This window comes from Mycena indigotica (assembly GCF_014461135.1).
Source record: "Mycena indigotica strain 171206Taipei chromosome Unknown Mind.scaff0017, whole genome shotgun sequence".
NCBI lineage: Eukaryota > Fungi > Basidiomycota > Agaricomycetes > Agaricales > Mycenaceae > Mycena > Mycena indigotica.
The window spans coordinates 773,377-794,862 of NW_023503016.1; the positions used below are offsets into that span (position 1 = coordinate 773,377).

Below are 21,486 nucleotides of genomic sequence, written 5' to 3' on the forward strand. Positions count from 1 at the left end.
AGAATTAAAAGAAAGACTCAGTCTACTATAAGTAGCCGCCAGGCACGTGACCGTGTCTGTGTGACAGCAGTGACGCCATCTTGCCTCATCTTGCATGTCGAGAGAATATTCTATGGCAAAACCCGTTTTCCATTCAACCTTTGTTTCGCGCCTCGACCGCAAGCTTGAACTACAAGATGTAGCTCGGAACAACGCTCCTGCTTCGATGGATCAAACGATTCATTGCCAAGCGATAGTTTCTGACGCGCCGAAAGAGCTGCTTGAATACGACGCAGCCATAAGCAAGACACGCGCTACACTAGATGCACTGGAGAGCGAGCGACGAACTATTCAAGAATATCATGGGCTGTGTCGCTCCGTCCTTGCTCCCATTCGACGTCTTCCGCCTGAAGTTCTTACATCTGTCTTCGAATGTTTCATTACTCCAGTTCCATGGATTCCTTGGACCCCAGATGAGGCATTAACCACATGGAAAGACCTTCTCAAACAAGAAACGGAGGAGGTTGGCAATCAAGCATTGATCACACTTTCTAGAGTTTGCCAACGTTGGAATAATATCATCATGGGCACCCCAACGCTGTGGTCCGCGGTCAATCTGGACCTTTCTGTCTGGGCTGACCCTGAAGAGGCGTACACACGATTAGAATCTCCGTTAAACAAGGTCTTACTACGTGGACAGCAAACTCCGTTGACTATAGGCGTGCATGATACTTATGGTCGCACTCCACGCAATGGCTGGAAAAGAACAATGGCCTTGCTCCTTCGCCATTCATCACGATGGAAGAATGCCTTCTTCTCGCAATCGCCGATGGCTTTTGCCTCCTATGATGCACCAAATCCTGATTTTCCTGACCTTGAAAACCTACATCTCGACGCACAGTTCAAGGACATTCCCCCACAAGTCACTTCGTTTTTTAGAGAAGTGCCACGACTGAGAACCCTTGAGCTACGCAGTCCTGTTGGTCATCTCCACAGCCTCGGTTTGCCGTTCGAGCAATTGGGGTCGTTGGTGCTCTGGGGAGTTCCTCCAGCAGCGTTAAACGATGTTCTCCCAGTTGTCTCCCGGCTCCCCAAGACTTCGGAAGCGCACATTATGATCCATATGATACCGAACACTAGCGTATCGGCAGCGGGATACAATACCGGCGAAATTACCTCCCAACTTGAGTCCTGCACAGTCACTGGCTATGCCCATACGAAGGAAGTCGACGGGGTCATGACACGTTTTGTCCTCGGCCAAATATTCCAGCGGCTAAACCTCCCTCGGGTCACGTTTCTGGGCTTCGATTATCATGCGAAATACGTGCCGATGCCTTGGCCACACGACGAATTCGTCGCATTTGCCGCACGCTCGTCATTGAAGACCCACCTCACCCGTATAAATTTAGGTTGGGTCGTTGTCAATGAGCCCCAGATGCTCGAAATACTCGGAAACCTCCCCCTGCTCACCTTCCTCCTCATTTCGGACCACAAGGTAGTTGACAAAAGCGATGTGGTTGCAGTCACCAACACCGTGCTCCACCGGCTAACCCGGAAAGACTCCACGGACGAGGGGTGTCTCTGTCCGAACCTCAATTCATTTACCTTCTTTTCGCATTTAGAGTTCGACGAGGGGGTGTGTCGCGACTTTATCACATCGCGGGTAAGTCGCGGAGGTAAGGGAGGCATTAAGAAGTTCGAGCTGGAGGTGTGTTGGTATGAAATGGGCCGACGAAAACCGGGGCCGGATGAATTTGTTGAGGCAAAGCAATTGGATGCGCAGGGCAAGATGAAGTTTGCGATAAAAGGCTATCGTTTAGAGAATGAAAAATAACTTTTTCTCTCGCTTACAAAGCGATTGGTAAGCGACCGTCAAGTGCGCGAGCTTCTTCACTTAAAAATTTCCTTCCCCCTCTATATGTGGGCTGTTGAGCCACATCCAAATATCCTATTTCCAGCCTCAACCGGCTTACCAGTGAGGGTACATAATGAATTGCCATCTTAGATTGGTACTTTCTATAGCGTGGTCAAGATGACGCGTTATATAGCTCCCTGGCTTATCCCTCCTCTTCCATGTCGTCCAAGCCAGTCGTCCTCCTTCTGGGAGCAACAGGTCAGGTCATATATATTCATAGCCGTAAAATAACTAGGTGTGCAGGTTTCACAGGAAAGCTGGTCACGCGCCAACTCGCTTTCCATCGCGACCGCGACGCGTTTGCCCTTGTCCTCGGTGGCCGTTCTGAGGCCCGCCTCAATTCACTGGTAAAAGAGCTCGGATTGGACAGCAGTATCCGTCTCCAGGTCGTCGACGTCAAAAACCGCGAGCAACTGGGGAAAGTAATCCCAGCAGCGACTGTTGTGCTGAACACAGTTGGGCCATTCTGGCTGTATGGCAGTCCGGTGGTTGAGTGCGTGTCTATCTTTCCGTTTGCCATTGGTGTTTATAGGTGTAGAACATGCCTCCGAAATTGTGTCCATTGTAAGCACCGTCCTCCCAATCGTAGCGCTCCTAAAGGCTATAGATGTCGACCTCACCGGCGAAACCCAATGGATCAAAGAGATAATCAAGACCTCACATTACCCCGCTACAAAGAACGGCACCATTATCGTCCCTTCTTGTGGCTTCGACTCCGTTCCAGCCGACCTGCTCCCCTTCATTGCCGCCAGAAAGCTGCAAGAGTTCACCGGCCACCATGTCGACATCGACAACTCGATATCTGCTTATAGCATACGCGGCAGCATGTCTGGCGGCACTCTCGCCACGCTTTTCACAGTTCCCCAAATCCACCCTACGGAACTCCAGGCTGCGAGTGCCCCATTTGCACTGAGTCCCATGGTCGGCGTAGCACAGGCTCCATCCCGCCTCGTCTACCGCGTTCGCATGCCCGACACAAAACAGATGCTTAGCGGCGCCTTCTTCTTCATGAGCCCCGCCAACCGCCCGCTGCAGCAACGGTCATGGGGTCTATTGGAGGCAGAGGCAGCACGCGACGAGACAGACATCCACTTTGGCCCGCAATTCAAGTACGACGAGTTCTTCGTTACCGGAAGCCGGCTCCTCGGGCTCTTCGTGACTTTGACTCAGGCTCTGGTGTTTAGTCTCTTCCTCATACCGCCGGTGCGTCCTTCAACTAGAGCTCCCTGGCTTGTAACGACAAATGATATAGACACGGTGGCTGCTGAAACAAATACTGCCCCAGCCTGGCGATGGCCCATCAGAAAGGTCTTCTTGAGCATGTCCGTGGCCAACAAGCTCACTACTTTTCCAGAACACTGAAGAGCGGGCGCATGAAAGTGACGAACGTCTCCACCGCTGCATCTGGCCTCGCAGTTAAGACGGTGATGCAGAGCAAAGGCGATCCGGGGTACTGGACGACCTCTTGTAAGCCGAGCCCGTCCGACGCGTGTCTCTCTCTGACGAGTTGCAGTCATCGTTGCGGAAGCTGCATTGTCGATTGCCTTGCATTATGACGAACTGCCGGCTCTGGCTCGCCGCGGGGGGGTGCTTACCCCTGCAACTGCATTCGGCGATGTCCTGGCGAAGCGACTCCATGACGCGGGCGTCTTGATAGAGAGCCAAGTTTTCAAGCAGGACTAATAAGCTTTCCTTCATAATGTACCAGTATATCTAATGGAGTTAAAATACGATTCACACTGTAGTGTGACTGATTCAGAAAGTTGTCCTGTGGTGTGAAAGAGTGGGTATGAAGATTGGATAATGTCTATAGGTATCGAGCGTATCATTGGGCTAGACCACTGTCTATTTAAAGTCAAAGAAAGGAGGTGACACAAGACATGGTCTTCGCGTCAGCTAATAATGGTCGTCCAGATACGGCAGAGGGTTTCGAGAAAAGACAGCGGAGCTCGGGAGCCAATCCACCGACAACTTCACTCCCGCCCACCAGGTGATAATGCGGAAGCTGCAAACGGTGTCAATCAAGCAGAACAGGAGAATTTTCAGGTTACACTTACGGAGTCATCGACCCGGGTTGTTTCTTCAAGGTCAATGGGTTGGGGGAGGTGCCTCAAGCAGACATTGGCGAAGGCGTCCAACGGTGCCGAGACAACATCGTCCTCCATGTCCCCTAAAAACTGCTCATCCACAAGAAACAGTGCCTTCCGTACGTCGATGGGGAGGAATTGGTCGAGTTGCGATTGAAATAAGGCTGCAATTGGTTTGGAAAATGGTACCGAGTGGACCGGGGGGAGGTCATCGAACGTTTCTTTGAAAGTGGGCGGCGCGCAAGGCGTATAAAATGGGCTTTCGGCCGGGATTGAAATGAATTGGCTCTCTGGAAGGGGTGGGGGGATGTTGAAGCTGGTCTGGAAAGAGGGCGGCGCGTGGGGCGTGTAAAAAGGACTTTCCGCCGGTACGGAAATGGTTTGTGATTCGTCTTCTGCAGGAGTGCTTTCGCTGTCCGAATCCGAGTCTGAATCGCTCCATTCCGTCGTTGCACGCAGTGGTGACGAAGCAGTCGAGTGTGGAATATCAAAGCAGAGTGTCAAAGGAGAGGGAGTATCAGCGTCAGAGTCGTCGTTATCCAGCAGTACTTGGAGGGGCGCGCCAAGATGGACCTGGAGGGGAGATTTGTGTCCCTTGAGCTAAGGAATATGAACACAAGTGTCGGAAGAAATTAACTTTTGTACCTTGTAAAGGCCCTTGGACTTCTGGCTCGCATGGATGCCTTGTAGTTGGATGCGCATAGTCGAGTTCATAGCTGAGAAAAGTAAAGGGGTGAACGTCGAGCAAAGCGCAGCTAAGCCGAGGGGAAAACGGGCAAGTATGGTGATTGCGATGGCTCCAAGGGATTTTTATAGATGACTGCGAAAGTTGATCACGCCTCCAGAGAGGAGGACAGCAATGAACGGAGCCTCCTGTGAAACGTCAATTTTGGACGTTGAGCAAGAGGAGCAAAAGTCAAACACCTACAGGCACATGATAATCCAGACTTCGAACTTGATGTTTGGATTGGTCGAGTCCGTTCAAGCTGTGCGAAATTTGGTACGTTTAACCCAACTCGCAGAACCAAAAATCAAGTGCCCTCGTCCCTCTGCCATTCTGACGACGTCGTCTAAGCCGTTCCAAGCGAGTGCATCAACGAGCACTTTGTCGTCCGTTTCTCGACGCCGAATGGCCTTTTCTCGGAAGGCGGTCGTGTACTCTGGAGCTTGTGGCTCCCTATTGGCACGCCAGATAGGATATTTGCTGCGGTTTATGCGCCGCTGTTCGCTGTATACCATGAAAGGAAGATTTCGGGTCAGTTTATGGGGGAGGCCCCTGGACTGGCTGGAAGAATATAGCAACGCAAGCGTGTTATCGACTGTGCGACAAAATGAAGACTTCCGAGAAGAGAAGAACCAAGGCTTACCGCGTAAATGCCAGCTTTGGAGCCACGATTCAAGTTCATTCCGCTCTAGTTTAGAAGTCGACGGGTGTAACAGTTGCGTTGTAACTCGAGCGGCGTCGTCAAATTTTGATCTCCAAAGCTTACGCAAGACTCTTGTACTAGGCGTATGGTGCAAGACAGACACGCTGCACGTCCGCAGGAACAGTCGATAGACACTTTTTAACTCGTTCATGAAAAACGCGAGAAAGTGATATCTGTCACACGTCACACAACTTTTTGTTCTCTCCGTCCACAAGTTTGAAACTACACAAATAATAGCGAGTAAAAATCAAGTTCGGGCCTCTTTTTCGGGCACAAAATGGACCATCAGCAGCCGCGCATCTTTCTGGCGAATACCCCAGCAGAACCTGGCTTTCTCCAGGCTTAACATCTTGATACCTGTGACCATTCTGGGGGCTTCAAGTAGTTCTTCCAAGGACTCCGCTTCAAGCGGCGGGTGTTCTTCAAACTTCCCATGTATGTGGCCCTGGTGCACAACATATCGTCTCTTGAGCTTGCGGCGCTCTCTGTGGGATGGTTGGGCCTGAAAGAAAGAAAATGAGCTCACTCGTTGCACATCAACAAAGCTCTCACCATGGATAGCAGGGGTCGGGTAAGCAAGATGAGGGTGTCTGGTTCGTCCCAAACTCGCCGTACTGTTATATACTTCTAGCTTTCCCCACCCAAACAAAGCGTGGCGACAAAGCCTTTGCCCACGTAGCGTCAAAGCGCCATCCAATGCGCGCCATGTCCTCCGATCCAAGCGCTCCGGTCTGCTGCAGTGATATAAAAGCGCAAAGGGTCGCAGAGGCTCAGACCCACCCTAGTACTCTCCAACCACACCATCCCGAACACAACCACTCACCACCATGCTTTTTACCCGCGAACTCCTCGAGTCCCGTTGCGCAGCCATGGATGCCCAACGCTACGATCCCACCAAGCGTGCCACCACTGTGAGTTTTTTTTCCTCTACCTGTTGTCGTTGTCTTGACCCACTCTAACAGGGTGGCAAGGCCATGAGCATCCAAACCGGCTCCTCGACTGAAGATGTTACGCTCTCCATGAATACTTTGGATGTTGTGGAACCAGAAGTCACTGGTGTCCGTCACGAGCAATCCAATGTCACGGACAACGAGCGTGGCACGGACTCAGATTGGAGCTTTGACTCCGAAACGAACACGGTCGTCGAGCCCTCCAGTGAAGACGAAGATGAATCGACATCTGTTACTGTTTTTGAGGCCAATTAAACGTCGAAGCCGGGAGGCCACCTCTGCGGCGGAAAATTAACTTGTATTGCTATCATCTTGTAACAGTACAGCATTATATCACACAACAATCGACAGTTCACCTTTTTTTATCGGCTGCTTTTGCACCCAGACCTTTTCTTAATGCGGGTCAACAAAGCTTACATAATAATTTCCATTTTAAGCGTCGGGCGTTGACTGCTAAATCAGGACGAAGCCCTGATTTTCCCGTCAAGTTTTGCTTTCAGGTTTTAACAGCTAAATGGGGGTTCCAGTATCTGTATATGAATCCCACAACCCAAGCAACAGAAACACGATAACACAACACCCGTACAGGCAATAGAACCAAAAATTTAAAGGCCACGCCAGCCAGTCTGAATCATAATGGCAAATAAACCAAGAAACAAACGTGAATCGGGAGTAGAGAATAACTAAGCAGGCAGCAGCGGATAAAGAAGAAAAAAAACAGGGGGAAAATGGTGATGATACAATCCATATGTTTGTCATGTCGGTGGTTGTGTGTGTGCGTTATCTTTTACGAGGGCGAGTCCAAAAATATTATGACGAGGAGCAGGAAAGCAAAGCGGCAGCATAAAAAGAGGAGGATCATGAGGACGCGCGGCCCTTTATCAAGAGGCGCGTGGGACGTATACGGGTGGCGGATGGTGCAGTGGAACGGGGACGGCAACTGGGATGGGATAGGCAGGGATTGGAACCGCAAACTGGTTAGCGGCTGACCAATCGACGCTGGCCCCACGTGACGAGCGACCTACAGCGACCGGCGCGGAAATTCGTCGCATATGTTGTTGCATCTGTTGCATCTGCAGGAATTGCATCTGGTGCATATACGCGGCAGCATATGGGACGGGCACAGCGACAGGTTGTGCGGGCGGGTAGAAGTAAGCTGGTGGATGATGATTCGGCCGAATAAAACCGTTGGCACCTTGTACTCCTCCAGGTACAATTCCGGAAGCGGAAGGCCGTTTGGCTTTCTTTGGAGGGCGAGGTTTGTGAACCACCGCAGGTGTAGAAGACCCCTCTAACCAGCCATCATTGTCACTCGAGTTTAATGAAGAAGTCGAGGCAGGCGATGGAAGTTGGATGGCAACAGTAACAGGAGCAGATTTCTCGTCACCGTTGAGAGGCGGGTCAGCGACTAAAGTTGGTTTCGTTGGCGAGGAGTTACTGCGCCGTCGAGTGAGAGCAAGGAAGAGTTCTCGGGTCCGTCTGGTCTTGGGATTGCCCGGAGTGGGTTTAGTAACATCATCGCCCCCAATCCAGCCTTCTGAGTCTTCTTCAGCAGGTGGTGTATGAACATCCCCACCATGTTCAGAAGTCGATAAGCGGGGCTTCTCCAACGACGAGAGTTGAATCTGGGGAGGCCGTGATACATGTTCTTGTTGCTGGGAAACACTCGATTTGAGCTTGTCGACTATGGCCCTAGTCTTGGACGAAGGTGTGCGTCGTTGCTTGGGAGTAAAAGCGCCTTGCAAAAATGAGGGAACAACCGTTGTTGACTGGGCCTCAGCCTCGCTATAGAAGCCTTGCTCATCCTTGGTGATCTTAACGGATGGGACAGGCGGAACTTGGACATCGAGGGATGGGAAGACAAATGTGGCATTGAAGGGAGGAGTAGATGATTTGTTCAATGTCGGGAACGAGATCGGCTCCACTCTGGGGGGAAGTTTGGGCTTAGGAGGACTAGGCACAAATATGCTCGCAGCCGCATTGAGCCTGGAACGATCAGAGTTCCTGCTGGGTGACGAGTCGGTTTTGACCTGGATGCTGGGGTAGTTTCTCCTTGCGCGTGGAGTGGAAGGCATAGGAATTGACGAAACAGAGCGATCAGAGTCGGTGAGATCCATACTCGAGTGGGTAGATGTACTTCGGTGGACACTCAAGGCCGACTCATCATCCGAATCGATTTCGTGTTGCCCAGCGGTGGTGATGGTCAGACCACCAGTCAAGCCCTGGACGAGCTCGTCCCATTGCTCCTTCGCATCAACAACGTGGCCCCCTACCCTTGCTTTATCCGGCCCAATCTCACTCTCCGGTTCCCGGTTTAGAGGTGACTCGGGCCAGTAGAACCCCACGCCAATCTCGTACGGCTCAAGTGCGTCAAGCGCGCCTTTAAGGCCGACCAGATGGTCATTCAGCTTCTGGCTGTCTTCATCGTCTCCCTCGAGCCCCTTCTCCTCAACAGGCTGCGAGAGAAACAGCCCGTTGCTGAAACGGGGCTTGGGAATGGGAATGACTTCCTCGCCGGCTTCTGGTGAATACGTCCACGACACCGCAGAGTATTTGATTCGCCACCAGTCGCCTGAAACCTTCTGCCAGCCATCGTCATTGTCGGTGGAGGTCGTCGTCTTCGGCAACGGCATGGAGCGGTGACTTTGAATGGGTGCTGCTCAAGGCTAGAGCAAAGAACAATTGTGAGTCAGCTTCTCGAGGCAATGCGAGGTAGCGAACAAATTACACAAGCCACCGCGCCTGCCGGCCGACAGAGTTGGGTTACAGTCGAATGAGTGTAGTAGTACAATGAGGAGAAGGGGTGGTGTGGCTTCGGCGTTTCCGCCACGACTACGCCGGGGTGGAAAGAGAGTTGGTCACACGCGTGACTCCTGTTCGTGAACGTCTCTTGCTCGCAAATAAAATATTTTATAGCTGGATTGTAATGTCCCAGTCATCTACGACAAGCACCCGCGGGTCCTTGATGCTCAGCACACTCGCAACGCCCTCACCTTTTCCACCCGAAGCAACACCGGTAGTAAACTCCCACACTAACTCTTTACCCTCCACTTTCACACCCGTCGGCTTTCCGCTCAACCCAAGCACGACAACTTTCTCCACCCTCACCTGCCCAATCGTCTTCGCAAACCCATTTCCGACTTGATACGTGGCCAACGCCACCCCATCAACCGCCCTATCTTTCCGCTCCCCACCCAAATCTTTTGACGAGATGCGAACGACCTTCTTCTCCGTAACTGCGTCGAACTTCCGCCAAACAAACTCGCCCTTCTCATGCGAGTAGCTGACCCCATCATCGAGATACAGCTCTCCCGAGGCACTCCCCGACTTGCTCAGTGCGACCCGTAATGTGAATGGGTCGTTCTTCATCAGTGGAGATGAACGCCGTGGACGCTCTCGGGTCGGAACAACAGACCCGCCACGAATGAACACGGGCACCTCATGGAGCTCAGCCTTGACCGTGATTTCCTTGCCCTTCGCAGCGCCACGGTAGACATGATGCGAGAAATAGTCGTAGTAGACTTGATCTTCCGCAAGGTACACCGTTGTTTGGGTCACGTCGTTCTCTGTGATGGGTTTGACTAATATTCCGGAAGAGCCAATGTAATATTGGTCATCAATCGCGAAACCCTTCGGGTCCTTGGGGAAAACAACATAGTGTGGTCTGACGAGCAATCAGACAACGAAAAAGAGGGGGCGGGAAGACTCACCGGAGGACCGGGACACCGGTAACACTCGTTTCTCTAAATGCGGTATACCACACAGGCAACATCGTATACCGTAGCCGCAGAAGATCTTTAACCATGCCCTTGTATGGTTCATCAAGCAAGAACGGCTCCCGTCGTTTCGTGTCGATGTGAGCGTGAGCTCGGAAGAAGGGATTGAAGATTCCGACTTGGTACCACCGCACGAGCATGTCTGGCTCGGGATTTCCGAAGAATCCTCCAACATCAGCTGTCAACAGGTATGAGTCCATGATGCAAAACAAAAGTCGCATACTCACATCCCGCAAAACTCAATCCAGCAATACCATTCGCAAGCACCATCTTGATTCCAACCGCCATATGCTCCCATGTACCCAGATTGTCACCAGTCCACATCGCGCCAAAGCGTTGAGAGCCCGCGAAAAACGATCGCGTTAAGACAAATGGCCGGGTCGGAGGGTCGGTCCGCTCATGAACCGCTTGCCAAGTATGGTTTGACTGAAAATAGCTCAATTGATAAATGAACCCTATTGAGCAGGAAGAGAAGGCATACGAAGAGCATCCCGTTAATGTTGTGGACATCGCGGTGTTCCCAGCCATTGTAATGCACGTTGTCTCGCGGCATGGAAATCTCCGGCCCGTTGAATACCGATGGCTCGTTCATATCGTTCCAGATATGAATATCTGTAGTACTCTTTGTCCAACTCCAGCTGCCGCTTGGAAGGGATGTGGTCTTGAAAAGATCTTTCCACCAAGCCCAAGCGTTGGGGTTGAAGAAGTCGATCCATGAACTGCTCCCAGACCAGCACCAGCCTTCGTATTCGCCATCACCGCTGGGAGGCTTGACAAGTAGGTTCCTGTTTGAAGCCTCTTGGTAGACGGGATATGTGGAAGTGCGCTTCAAGTGAGGGTCAATGATAACCACCATCTAGAAAAGGGAAATCAATAAAATGTTTGAATGTTTGGCGATAGTCACTAACCTTGCGCTCAATAGCAGCAACGTCGTTGGTCATCTCTACGGGGTCGGGGAAACTCTTTTCCTCCCACATGAAATATTTGTGCTCGTCGGAGTACTCAATATCGAGCCAGAAGACATCAACAGGCATGTCTTCCTCGTCGAAGCGCTTCTGCACTGTCCTGACATCCTCCGTGCTGATGTAGTTCCAGCGACACTGGTGATATCCAAGACTCCAATGCGGAGGCAGAACCGGAGTTCCTGTGAGGCGAGTATATTGGCCGAAGATTTCGTCTGGAGTTGGGCCAGGCATCAAAAAAATGTCCAAGATACCGGACTCGGAAATCCAATGGGTCTGAGTTGACTTGTCGGTTGGGTGGGAGACGTCAATCCATGTCTCTGAGCCGACAGCATGGAAGATGCCAACGGTAGAGTCTGCAGAATGAGCGTGCAAGACGGGGATAGAGCCGTATAGCGACATTGGAGACGAGGCGATATATTCAAAGACATCTGAATTCCACAGCCGGAAAGGCTCTGTGAATGTCGGTGAGGCACCAGTAGTGGTAGGCAGTGCGAGAGTGGTTGCATGCTGGGGAATACCGTAGATAGTGGCGTGATTTGGGAAGGAAATGTCGATGGATAAAGACTCAGGCCCTTGGAAAAGTTCAAAAAACATTGAAAGTAGTAGAACCACCACACACCTTTGGGTTTTGTGTCAGTCCACGACGAGAAACTCTCTTCCCACCAGTCATCTTGTTTGTCACCCTCAAACCACGCGCGCGGGTTGACAGGCTCCTCCTCCTTGGCTTGGAGGAGGACTTGGGCCTTCTCTTCACCATCCTCTGCACCTTCTTCAACCTCTGGATCTGCCTCCTCAGTTCCAGTCGGCGCTGGGTTTTTGGACCTGAAATGTTCCATGTGCAATAAGCCATTGCCATTCAACACGACCTGCTCTTTTCCACTGCGGAGTAAAGACACCTTCAATGGTTCGAACACAACGACCAGTTCGTTGTTGTCATACTTGGCGCGAATATCCTTTTTCCCAGCGACCCATTTTATGTCTTGACTGACTGTTGGCTCTGCAATGAGTGCCCACGAAGCCGCCTCGTCGTATCGCTTCCTCAGGCCATTGATCTCATCCATTCTAACGCGCACAACTCCATCATCGTGGACACGTAGCTCGAGGCTGAATTGGATGTCGGGGTAGAGAGACGACTTGACTCCAGCAGTAAAAACCGCTTGACTAGGCGAAATGGAAATGGAGGGGATGTCGACTGAGTAAGGGGACTTCCAAGATTTGGATTCAGCAGCGCGAGCGAAAAGAGCCCGACCACGGCGACAAAATCCCGCCTGCGAGCATGTCTTGAAGTCGTGTGCCTTGACTGCTAACGCGCTCGGGAGCGTTGCGAGGACCGACAGGACCCCAAGCAGGGTCCACGGTAGCATCCTCGAACTAAGAGAGAGAGAAAGAACTGGAGTGACACGTTACAGATCAAATCTTTTGTCGTCGCTGAATGGTGGCCATGAATTAGGCCATACATGCATTCTTATGTCTCAAAGAGTTCACTAAACAACCTGAAGCTAGGTTTTGGAAGACTGACCCACGCAGAGTTATTTTTCGTCACCACCAAATTCTGATGCCGCAAATCTGATCTCCACTCTTGGCCATGTTCAACCATGAGTCCGACGACCGAGAAGCATTGAAGCAACTCCGCAAAGAATCGCTTGACTTATACAACCGCCTGAAATCTATAGAACTGGACATATCGTTTGTTAACGACATGCACAAAGCTTACTGCGACATCCCCATTTTGCGTTGGTTTTGCTCTGGTCGGAATGTTCTAATTTCTAACTCTTGCAGCAAACCTTCGCTGCGGCGCGTGGTATACGGACCCAGACATCAGAGTGCGAATGCCTCTTTTTGAATCTACATTAGCATCGACCAAACTTGTCATCAAAGGCAACTGGCGAAGTGAAGGGCGGCTACTTCAAGTCCACCGATGGGCACTATAACGCGTGGCGATTCAGTCTGAGACGTCCAAATCTCCACCTTCTGCCTGTTGCCGCAGAGAATGGAGGCAAAGGGTGCGTGAGACGGCTGGATTTGTCTCTCATTGGCCGATGATTAGATTGATTCTCGTTGACTCGACAAGAGCAGGAAAGCGCTTCCCTGATGCATTGTCCAAGACCGTGCCGATTTGGTGTGCCGTGCTCAACCGTGCTCTGCTTATCCGCCGTTCAGCTCCAGGCTCATCGAGCTGGGATACCTCCCTGCACACTCCGCCCTCAATTCCCACACAAGAGGCCGCCCAAATCACTTCACGACTAGACGAGTGGGCACGAGAACTAGCTTGCTCCTCTTACTCGCTACCTGACCTTCCTCGACCACTTCGTCCGATCTGGGTCACGCCAGCCCATTCCGCGTTTCCACACCCCCCGCAAGATTGCATACCGATAATATGTGCCAGTGCAAGCGCTGAAGGGTCTATAGGGAGACGGGCGCATGGCTTTTCATATATTCAAGGTGCCGGAGACGACCACGAACTCTGGGGAATGGTGTGTCTTATTGTTGAACTGGAATGGCCTCAGACAAATCTTAGGGCTTGACCCCAGAGCTTTTTTGGCAACATCGGACAGCGCTTTTGGGTGCCGAGCGTGCAGACCTGCCATCGTTAGTCGCGCGACTCGTTTCCGGCCACAAGCCCTCGCCCGGCATCTTCCACGGACCCACACCAATCCAACATGCTGGGTCACTTCTACTGCTTGCAGCAGCTGCAGATATCAATGTTTTCGAAGAAGACGTCGCCTACGTTGTTGTCGGTGTCGACCGTGCAGAACAGCCGCTTCCGCGAGTCCTGTACCTCCCAATCACCTGCAACACCAGAAAATCACGCTCCGATTCCGTCCTGCCCTCTCTCCTCCCTCGCTCGACCTCTTTTGCTACCCACCACCTGCGGCTGGGCCGTCGGGTCTGCTTCGTATGCGACGATGGCAGAGATGTCAGCGTTGGATTGGCGTTGGTGACACTGGGTCTGCTATTTGACGACGCGGGAAAGCTGGCCTCGGACAATACAGTCACCAAGGCCGCTCTCCGAACGCGGCTAGAGTGGATCGTCGCGAGCAGGCCCGAGGCGAATCCATCGCGTGCAACTTTGAAGCGCGTGAACGAGTTTTTGATGTCGGGCGCTTACACGGTCCCCATGCTATCGCAGGATTCAAGTGTCTCGGATCCATGACAACTTGCAGAACAGCAAGCACTGATCCACAACACAGGCAACCACGCTAACTTCCATTGCCAAACAGGACTCGGAGGCGCCGTTTATTTGGCCTCTACAAAACATTTACCTCTTGGATTAATTGCTTATGCTCCGTTGTTTAATATGAGCTCAGCTCTTGATTGTTCTTTTCGCAAACAATGAAGTGGGCTAAGATTTCATCAAAAGGGTAAATACAGTGCGCCCGTCGGACAAATTCTCTGGCTCAGCTTCTGAAGATTTGTCCCTCGGCCTTTGACCTTAAAAGCCTTTTATAGATCCAATAGGTGCAAGATCTTGCAACCATTAGCTACTCACTAGTAATACATTATCGTCAAGTTAATACAATGTGCTATTATTTATGTGTGTCATGCTCAGGGTTTGTTTATTTCTTGTTGGGCTTCACCCTTATCATGCCGGAGGTTTCCCTTGGCCTGCTGCGTCTTGTCGCCAGTCACGGCTCCCCAAACGGCCTCGCCCTTGCCGTGCATACGGTCGGTGGCACCTTCTACGTATTCATGGGCTTGGGCAGCTTTATACTCGGCTTCACCGGCGGCGTGCTCCTCCTGCGGGTGTGTTAAAACAAGAAGAAATCTGAGCCGGCTAGAGGTAACATGCCTTGCCAGACTTCTGCCATGATTCAAGACCCGTGACATTGCCAATCGCCTCAACGACGTTACCCTTGGTCGAGTGGTATTGACCAGTGGTCTTGCTGCGATGAAAGTTAGTATGAGAACGCGATGTGGGGGTGAATGGGACTGACTTGTAGGTGGAGTTATCAGAAGACATGTTATCAGAGGATGTGAGTGTGTTTGTTGTCTGTGGGCGCTCGCTTTGTCCCTTATATACCCTCTGCGGATGCAAATACATCATAGATTGCGTAGCTTGGAGTCGGCACCAATGACGATACGTGTGGAGTATATCACGTGGGCGCGTTACTTCGTGATCACTGAATATTTGGCTTGGAGTTAACTATTTCTTGGCTGGAAGTGCGGAGTGAGATGAGGACGACTTTGCCCCAACCATCGGGAATATTCTCGCTTGCCATCTCTTCAAGTTGGCTGCCTATACGCAAAGTTAGTACTTAGTGTCTACAGTTGAGGGGAACAACCTGGTATGGACTCCGGAGGGATTGGCGGACAGTGTCCAGTAATTTAAAGGGTGTTATTCTCTGAGTAAGCGGCAGCAGCTTCGAGATTTTAGAGCCAAAAGTCGCGTCGTGGAGTGAAAGAAGACGCAGACAGTATCAATTAAAACAATTACAGCTGTCGTAGGAAGCTTGCAGATAGGACTTGTATAGTAAGCGAAGCGGTGGATTTTACTGTGGAGCGTTGACCACAGGCCTAGGATGATCCTGGATGGATGCGACTAGTTAGTGATGGAGGTGGTCACAGTGCACGTTAATTTGTCACAGCATGTGAACGTTGCACCCAACCGCCGACAACCAATTGTGCCCTCGTATATTCTTTCCGGTCAAGCTCCAGAATCACGCAACGCCCGAACTTCTTGTGCATCGTCGCTCCCTACATGGAAAAAATTTTCGCGGAAGACCAGTATTCATCAACACTTTCTGGGCTCGTCGCTCATCCGCCTCCACTTTGCTACCAATCAACGTTGTGGCTGGCATTGACCGCCATTCATTGTATGACGTTCTTCTGATCACCTCTTGATCCCAGTGACGCTCGGACTTCGGTCATAGACTTCCATGGATGTCGGTTCCACGCCGCCATGCATCTGAAGCTTCCCTCCATAGGAACGCTATCGCCAAGCTTTGCCGCCCGAGGAGCAACAGGACAACCCGGTCAGTCGTGTGAGAGTCGCAAGGAGAGTGGTGACCAGCGAGGTTTAAAGGCCACTGGTACAAGTTCAAGCAAGTGCTGGCGCAGATATGAGCTTCAAAATATGAACTGTGTCATGCTAAGGGCGTGCGGTATGCTCTACAAGCTTACCCAGCTCGTAAACTTGTCTAACACCAGTCCCACCAGTAAACCATTTATTTACGGAGAGTATTCGTACCGAAGCCATCTTACGTCGCGCTAGCCGATCACTTCCAAACTTAGCCCAAGTTTGAATGAATGCGAGGTCTCCACGGCCTTCACATTTTTTCATGGTCGACGAGTCGGAAGAGCCGATGGCGATTCTTTGCGCTGGCAGATGTGCAAGGGAACAGTTGCCTAAAGTATTTAACTGGGTTACTTGGCCTTTCGACATTTCAACTGCGGCACCATGGACCTCGTTACGCTTCCGCCCCAAAGCGTCATCAACAACACACTGGGTCAGTCCAAAATCTCGGACTTTGAGATGCTCCAGCGAGTAATGACCAACTAGGCGCACTTCAAATCGGCACTCTTTTGTCTTACTTACTTTTCGGCATCACTACGACACAGGTGTACATTTACTACACCCGGTTCCCGGAAGATGCGCCATGGATTCGCTTAATGGTGAGTACGTCCGCTCTCAAAAAGGATGTGAAACTCACTCCAACAGGTTGCTTTCGTCTGGTACGTAGCCGGATGCCGATGTAACGAACGAAGTCAATAATTTGGACCAGGATCTTAGAAGCCACACAAACTGGTCTTGTTGGCTATGTGGTGTATTTCTACACTATAACAGACTACGGAGACAAGAAACATGCTCTGCAGAGCGCGCTGCCTCCTCTCCTCGTCTCGTTTATCCTTACTGGGGCCATTACCACCCTCGGTAGGCCGACATCGTTCTGCACCCTTCCACGCAGCTAAACAGAACTCAGTTGAACTGTTCTTCATCTACCGCATTCACCAACTGTCGAAGAGGGTCTATGTCCCCGCCATCCTTGCTGTCCTTCCCTTTATCTACTTCATGGGCACAACCGCGTTCACCATCGCCAGCTTCAAACTAGGGACGTGGGCACACGCGGAAGAAGAGTGGGGCTGGGACATCCTCGCCAGTGCAATCCTCAGTGTCGTTACCGATCTAAGCATCTCGGCGGCATTGGTAATCCTCCTGGCCGGCAATCGTCGTCGCGGAACTGCAACGTAATCTCAAGTTTACTACCAAGTCTGTGCTCATCAACGTATCCAGCACCTCCGCTATTATAGACCAGGTGATCACATGGACCATCGGTGAGCTTGCAATCCCCTGTCCTCCAAGTTCTCAGTGCAATGAAACAGAGACCGGCGTGGCGACTAGGTATAAGCGGGTCCCATCTTGCTGCTGCCAGCTGACCGCTTTTCTAGTTTATGCAGCGTTCTCATCCTGATATTTGTAAGCGAATTCCTTGTGCAGAAATTCCCTCTTGACGACCTCTGCAGTATGAAACAATGCAAAAATCTTGTCAGAATTTCGTCTTGCTCTGCGCTGAAGAGGCTAACAAAGCACATAGTCATCTGGCTGGCGGTGTTTATCATCAAGTCGCGCCGTACGTCGAATTCCTCCCAAGTTCGCAACTTGAAGCTCACGTAGAAACTAGTCTTTTCCAACTCCCTTTTGGCCAGGTGTGTTTCAGTATATGTGCTGGAGACTTGTGACTCAGAGAGATCAATGCAGTCTTAATTCTCGCGCTGCTTTGAGAGAGATACCAAACATAACGCTTCCAGCCTCGGCGCCGCAATTCGTGAGTCCCATACTTGTCATATCCAATCTGCAGAGCTGATCGCAAAACAGAGTCACGCCGGCTCCCGAATGGAGGACCACGAGATGTTCCATGTCCAAGTCGAAACCAAGACGCATGTGCATCGTGACCGACTCGAGGACAGTGGGGTGAGGAAGCTGTGGGACTCAGAGGAGCTTGTCTAGATTCAATGGTGTACTGGTAGCACTTTCATTTCTGGGTCTTGAGTTGGTTTTTTGTACAAGAAATAAGATGCCTAGTTAACCGCGCGCGCGCCAAAGCCGATGTTTTCTGTACTCCGGGCTGTTGGGATCCATCAAAGCATCCAGTGTCTCGTCGGAGTACCCGTTAAACTCCGACCACGGGCACTGTTTGATCCGCGCCGCCCACTCACTTGCTTTCCGTGCATCTCCGAGACAAATATACGACTCAAATATCGCGTCTGCGGCCAGATAATAATGGTCGACATGTTGTAGCTGCTCTTGTTCGATCAAACTGAGCAGGACGGTCGACTTCTTGATGAGCCAGTCGTCTGGTAGCTCGCGCTTTCTGACCCAGCTCCCAACGAAGGGTATGTATTTGGCGATGGCTTCGCGACGAGTGTCGCTTTGTGGCGAGGCGGTCGTGCAAGTTGGGCAATCACAGACAAAACCATAGGGTTTCAGACCTTCGTTGCGTTGGTCTTTGCTGGCCGTTGTGATGATGTATTGGAACGTGAGCTCCTCCCCGGCTGCGATGTCGCGGACAGCATAGAGTTTAAGGGAAAACGATGCGCGGTCGAATTTTGGCTGAGAGTTTGGCGAACAACGGATTGGGAACTTGAAGTTGAACAACATGGAAACGAATGGACTGCACCAACCTGTGATTGAGTCGCGAGATCATGTCAGAGATCGCGGAATACATTCCTGCCGCAGTTTGTACGGTGGGCTGTAGTCGTCCGATACCAATACCATTAGTGCGGATCCTTCAAGTTGAACACCGTCAGAAGAAGGAAAATATATAGTCGGAAAACCCCCACCTGCCAAGAATCGGACCCGAACCATCATCAGTATGGCTATTGTGAAGGTTCTCAAATGCCTCGCGGCGCCCTGCTTCCATACGACGCACGGCAACTTCGCAAAAACGCTCGAGTTCGTTGAGGGAATGCTGAATAAACTGCGCCTGAGAAAAGCTTGCTGGGGTATGGACAGGGATGCCGGCGGGCGTAAAGAGCAGTGGCCTTTCACAGAGTATCATATCGCCTTGCTTGAATGCTCGAGTGCTGAATAAACCCAGCCCTTTGCCAGGGGACGGCGCGACTCGGAAAGCTGGGCTGGCGGGAGGCGTAGGAAGCGGTTTGGGGAACCCTTGTATCTTGAGGAACAGCTCTTTTGTGCCTGGAACAAAGAGACATTCCGTTGTAGGGCCAGCCGTGTTAGGGGGCATCGTGGTCCAGATGTAATTCGGTCGACGAGGATCATCAACGTTGTCTTTCCCCCGCACAATCTCTCCCAGCGCCAGCTTGGCCTCAAATCCTTTCGGGACGTAAACTGAACGATGATAAGCAGCGGACCATAGCGAAAACCGATTCAAACCTGTCTTATCTACTTTACCATACGGCGCTCGGACCAACGGCTGGGGCTCTGATTCTGTGTTCGCCGTCTTTTTAGGACCCTTGGGAGCTTCAATTTTCGGTGTGGATGACTTGAGAAAACCACGCTTCATGGTGGTCGTGGAAGCAAGAAGGGAGGACCTTACATATCCATAAGAGGCCCAACAAAGTATCGTGCTTCTTCGAGCCTAAGCTTCTTTGCCTGCCGCGTGGTCTCATTGTGTGTCCGCCTCGAGTTTAGAGCGCATATCATCAAGTCGAGGGAGAAGTACGCAGTCATGAACGTTGCGCGCATCGATCGACATTCAAGCAACAATGGTTGGAAACAAGAGATCAGGCGATCAACTTTTGAATCAAACTGCCCGTCTACCAGAAAATTATTCCAAAAATGTCCTTGTTGTTCTCCAAGGTAGGAGACAATGTACATGCGTTTACAGCTCTACAATTGGTATGGTATCTCTGCTCGTATAAAACGATGGTATGTACAAAGCTAAGGACAAAGGAAAATGCAAATGTGGTATTCGTTCGCCAGCAGGCGGATTTCGTGAAAGTTTGCTCAGACACTGAATCGATTGACCTTCTCTGGGTCTCGCCTCGCACCGTCCCACAGCGTCACAAAAAACGTAGCGCGTTTTGTCTCCGGCGCGACACCGTCAGTGGGGAAGTTGATTGCAAGGGCGTCGTCCGACTCGATTGGTCGGCGGGTGAATGGGTCCTTGAAAACGCGGTGCTGAATGACTGCGAGGATGGGGCTGCGACGGATTAGCTCTCGTTTGAGCTGGAAAAGGGCAACACACATTAGGGCCAATGATGCGATGAGAATGATGCGGGTGCGTAGCGGGGCAGTATATGGATGGTTGAGGAAGAACTAGACCCTCCGTCAGCTGTCTGTGGAGCCAAAAATCCCACTCACCACTACGTGAGAGTCGTTGCGGTCGAGAAGGAATCGCAAGCCAAGGCTCAGACCCGTTTGTTTCTCCAAGAAGAAATCGACCCCCAGTCCAGTTAGAAAGGTCCCAATCGAAGCACAACCGAAGAGCTGTTCAAATCTCAGATAAACGGTTGGCTAAGGTAAGAAAAACACGCACGAGTGCGTAACGCTGGAACCAGATGAGGGCCAAGCCTCCTCCGATCGCACACACGCCAATGATGGCCCAGTTCAGCGCGTAGAGTTGCGTCGAAGAAATGAGCAATCCTGGTCGAAGGAGAACGACGCGAATGCCAAAAGCAGCACCACCTGCCAGCCCAATTGCTGCGATTCCTCCCAAACGCGCAAACTCAAAGACTCCGATGGCAAACCCAATGAAGAAGATAACTAGAATTATCGCGGTCAAGAAGCTGCCCAAATTTGAATAAAACGAGCAACATCATGATATAGAAACTCACATGTCTGCCAGCCCTGAATCGTTCACCGAGTTGATAATGGCCACAAACGTCAGCGCGGCTGAAGAGACACCAATAGCTGCCCCCGTCGTCAAACGCCAACCCCGGATGCCCGCAATGGCCATGGGTGCTCCAATGGCAAGTGTAAAGCCAATCCAAATGAGTGCGGGCAGGTCGAAGTTGGAGCCACTCCCGTCGGTGGCTGCACCCTGTTTGACGATGTTGTCATTCGAGTCAAAGACTTGAGGAGTGCCTGTGATGTTGTTTATCGTAAAGGAGGGGGGGGAGGGGGGAAAGCGTGGGTGATGCGAAGGCCAGTTTCGAGTGGACTGCGAGTATGAGCAGCCAGAGGTAGAGAGATATGCCGGGGCGGTTGACCGCCATCTTCTAGTACGAGGGTAGCAGTTTGGAACGAAGACCAGACACCACGTCGAAAAGAGAGCGGACACACTCGCTCGCGAGTGCAATTAGAATTACAGGGTCGAAGAGGGAAGAGAAAAAGAACCGTCAAGTAAACGTGAGCCCCGACGTCGGTGTGGCAGATCTACGAGCTTGTGTGGACCTGATAACCGGTGCTTTTCGCCATGGCAACAATGCATCCAATTCTGGAGTTGACTTTGTTGGAGTTTGTTCCTCGTTGGTTCCTCAATCA

General features: G+C 51.4%; 7 protein-coding genes across 7 annotated transcripts; 4 read left to right on the forward strand and 3 right to left on the reverse strand.

Moving 5' to 3' along the window:
- Positions 1 to 112: 112 nt before the first annotated feature.
- Positions 113 to 1,813, forward strand: MIND_01391800 (F-box domain-containing protein; the record flags this gene model as incomplete). The annotated part of the gene is made up of 1 exon (XM_037370331.1): positions 113 to 1,813. One exon carries the CDS (start codon positions 113 to 115, stop codon positions 1,811 to 1,813), a length of 1,701 nt encoding a protein of 566 aa, XP_037213332.1.
- Positions 1,814 to 1,897: 84 nt separating this feature from the next.
- Positions 1,898 to 3,577, forward strand: MIND_01391900 (Sacchrp-dh-NADP domain-containing protein; the record flags this gene model as incomplete). Its single annotated transcript, XM_037370332.1, has 8 exons — positions 1,898 to 1,954; positions 2,002 to 2,092; positions 2,138 to 2,387; positions 2,433 to 2,458; positions 2,502 to 3,097; positions 3,147 to 3,202; positions 3,249 to 3,361; positions 3,408 to 3,577. 8 exons carry the CDS (start codon positions 1,898 to 1,900, stop codon positions 3,575 to 3,577), a joined length of 1,359 nt encoding a protein of 452 aa, XP_037213333.1.
- Positions 3,578 to 3,749: 172 nt separating this feature from the next.
- MIND_01392000 (uncharacterized protein) lies at positions 3,750 to 4,695 on the reverse strand (the record flags this gene model as incomplete). Its single annotated transcript, XM_037370333.1, has 3 exons — positions 3,750 to 3,899; positions 3,952 to 4,581; positions 4,627 to 4,695. 3 exons carry the CDS (start codon positions 4,693 to 4,695, stop codon positions 3,750 to 3,752), a joined length of 849 nt encoding a protein of 282 aa, XP_037213334.1.
- A 2,544-nt stretch (positions 4,696 to 7,239) lies between these two features.
- Positions 7,240 to 8,991, reverse strand: MIND_01392100 (Glycoside hydrolase family 31 protein; the record flags this gene model as incomplete). The annotated part of the gene is made up of 1 exon (XM_037370334.1): positions 7,240 to 8,991. One exon carries the CDS (start codon positions 8,989 to 8,991, stop codon positions 7,240 to 7,242), a length of 1,752 nt encoding a protein of 583 aa, XP_037213335.1.
- A 3,693-nt stretch (positions 8,992 to 12,684) lies between these two features.
- MIND_01392300 (Initiator tRNA phosphoribosyl transferase) lies at positions 12,685 to 14,253 on the forward strand (the record flags this gene model as incomplete). Its single annotated transcript, XM_037370335.1, has 5 exons — positions 12,685 to 12,832; positions 12,879 to 12,922; positions 12,978 to 13,102; positions 13,147 to 13,573; positions 13,618 to 14,253. 5 exons carry the CDS (start codon positions 12,685 to 12,687, stop codon positions 14,251 to 14,253), a joined length of 1,380 nt encoding a protein of 459 aa, XP_037213336.1.
- Positions 14,254 to 14,645: 392 nt separating this feature from the next.
- On the reverse strand, positions 14,646 to 15,060 carry MIND_01392400 (uncharacterized protein; the record flags this gene model as incomplete). The annotated part of the gene is made up of 3 exons (XM_037370336.1): positions 14,646 to 14,837; positions 14,890 to 14,983; positions 15,035 to 15,060. 3 exons carry the CDS (start codon positions 15,058 to 15,060, stop codon positions 14,646 to 14,648), a joined length of 312 nt encoding a protein of 103 aa, XP_037213337.1.
- A 1,437-nt stretch (positions 15,061 to 16,497) lies between these two features.
- On the forward strand, positions 16,498 to 18,045 carry MIND_01392500 (uncharacterized protein; the record flags this gene model as incomplete). The annotated part of the gene is made up of 13 exons (XM_037370337.1): positions 16,498 to 16,546; positions 16,600 to 16,712; positions 16,759 to 16,772; positions 16,823 to 16,971; positions 17,021 to 17,285; positions 17,332 to 17,372; positions 17,421 to 17,439; positions 17,487 to 17,514; positions 17,562 to 17,583; positions 17,633 to 17,668; positions 17,720 to 17,744; positions 17,797 to 17,863; positions 17,914 to 18,045. The coding sequence occupies 13 exons, from the start codon at positions 16,498 to 16,500 to the stop codon at positions 18,043 to 18,045; spliced, it is 960 nt and encodes a 319-aa protein (XP_037213338.1).
- Positions 18,046 to 21,486: the final 3,441 nt, after the last annotated feature.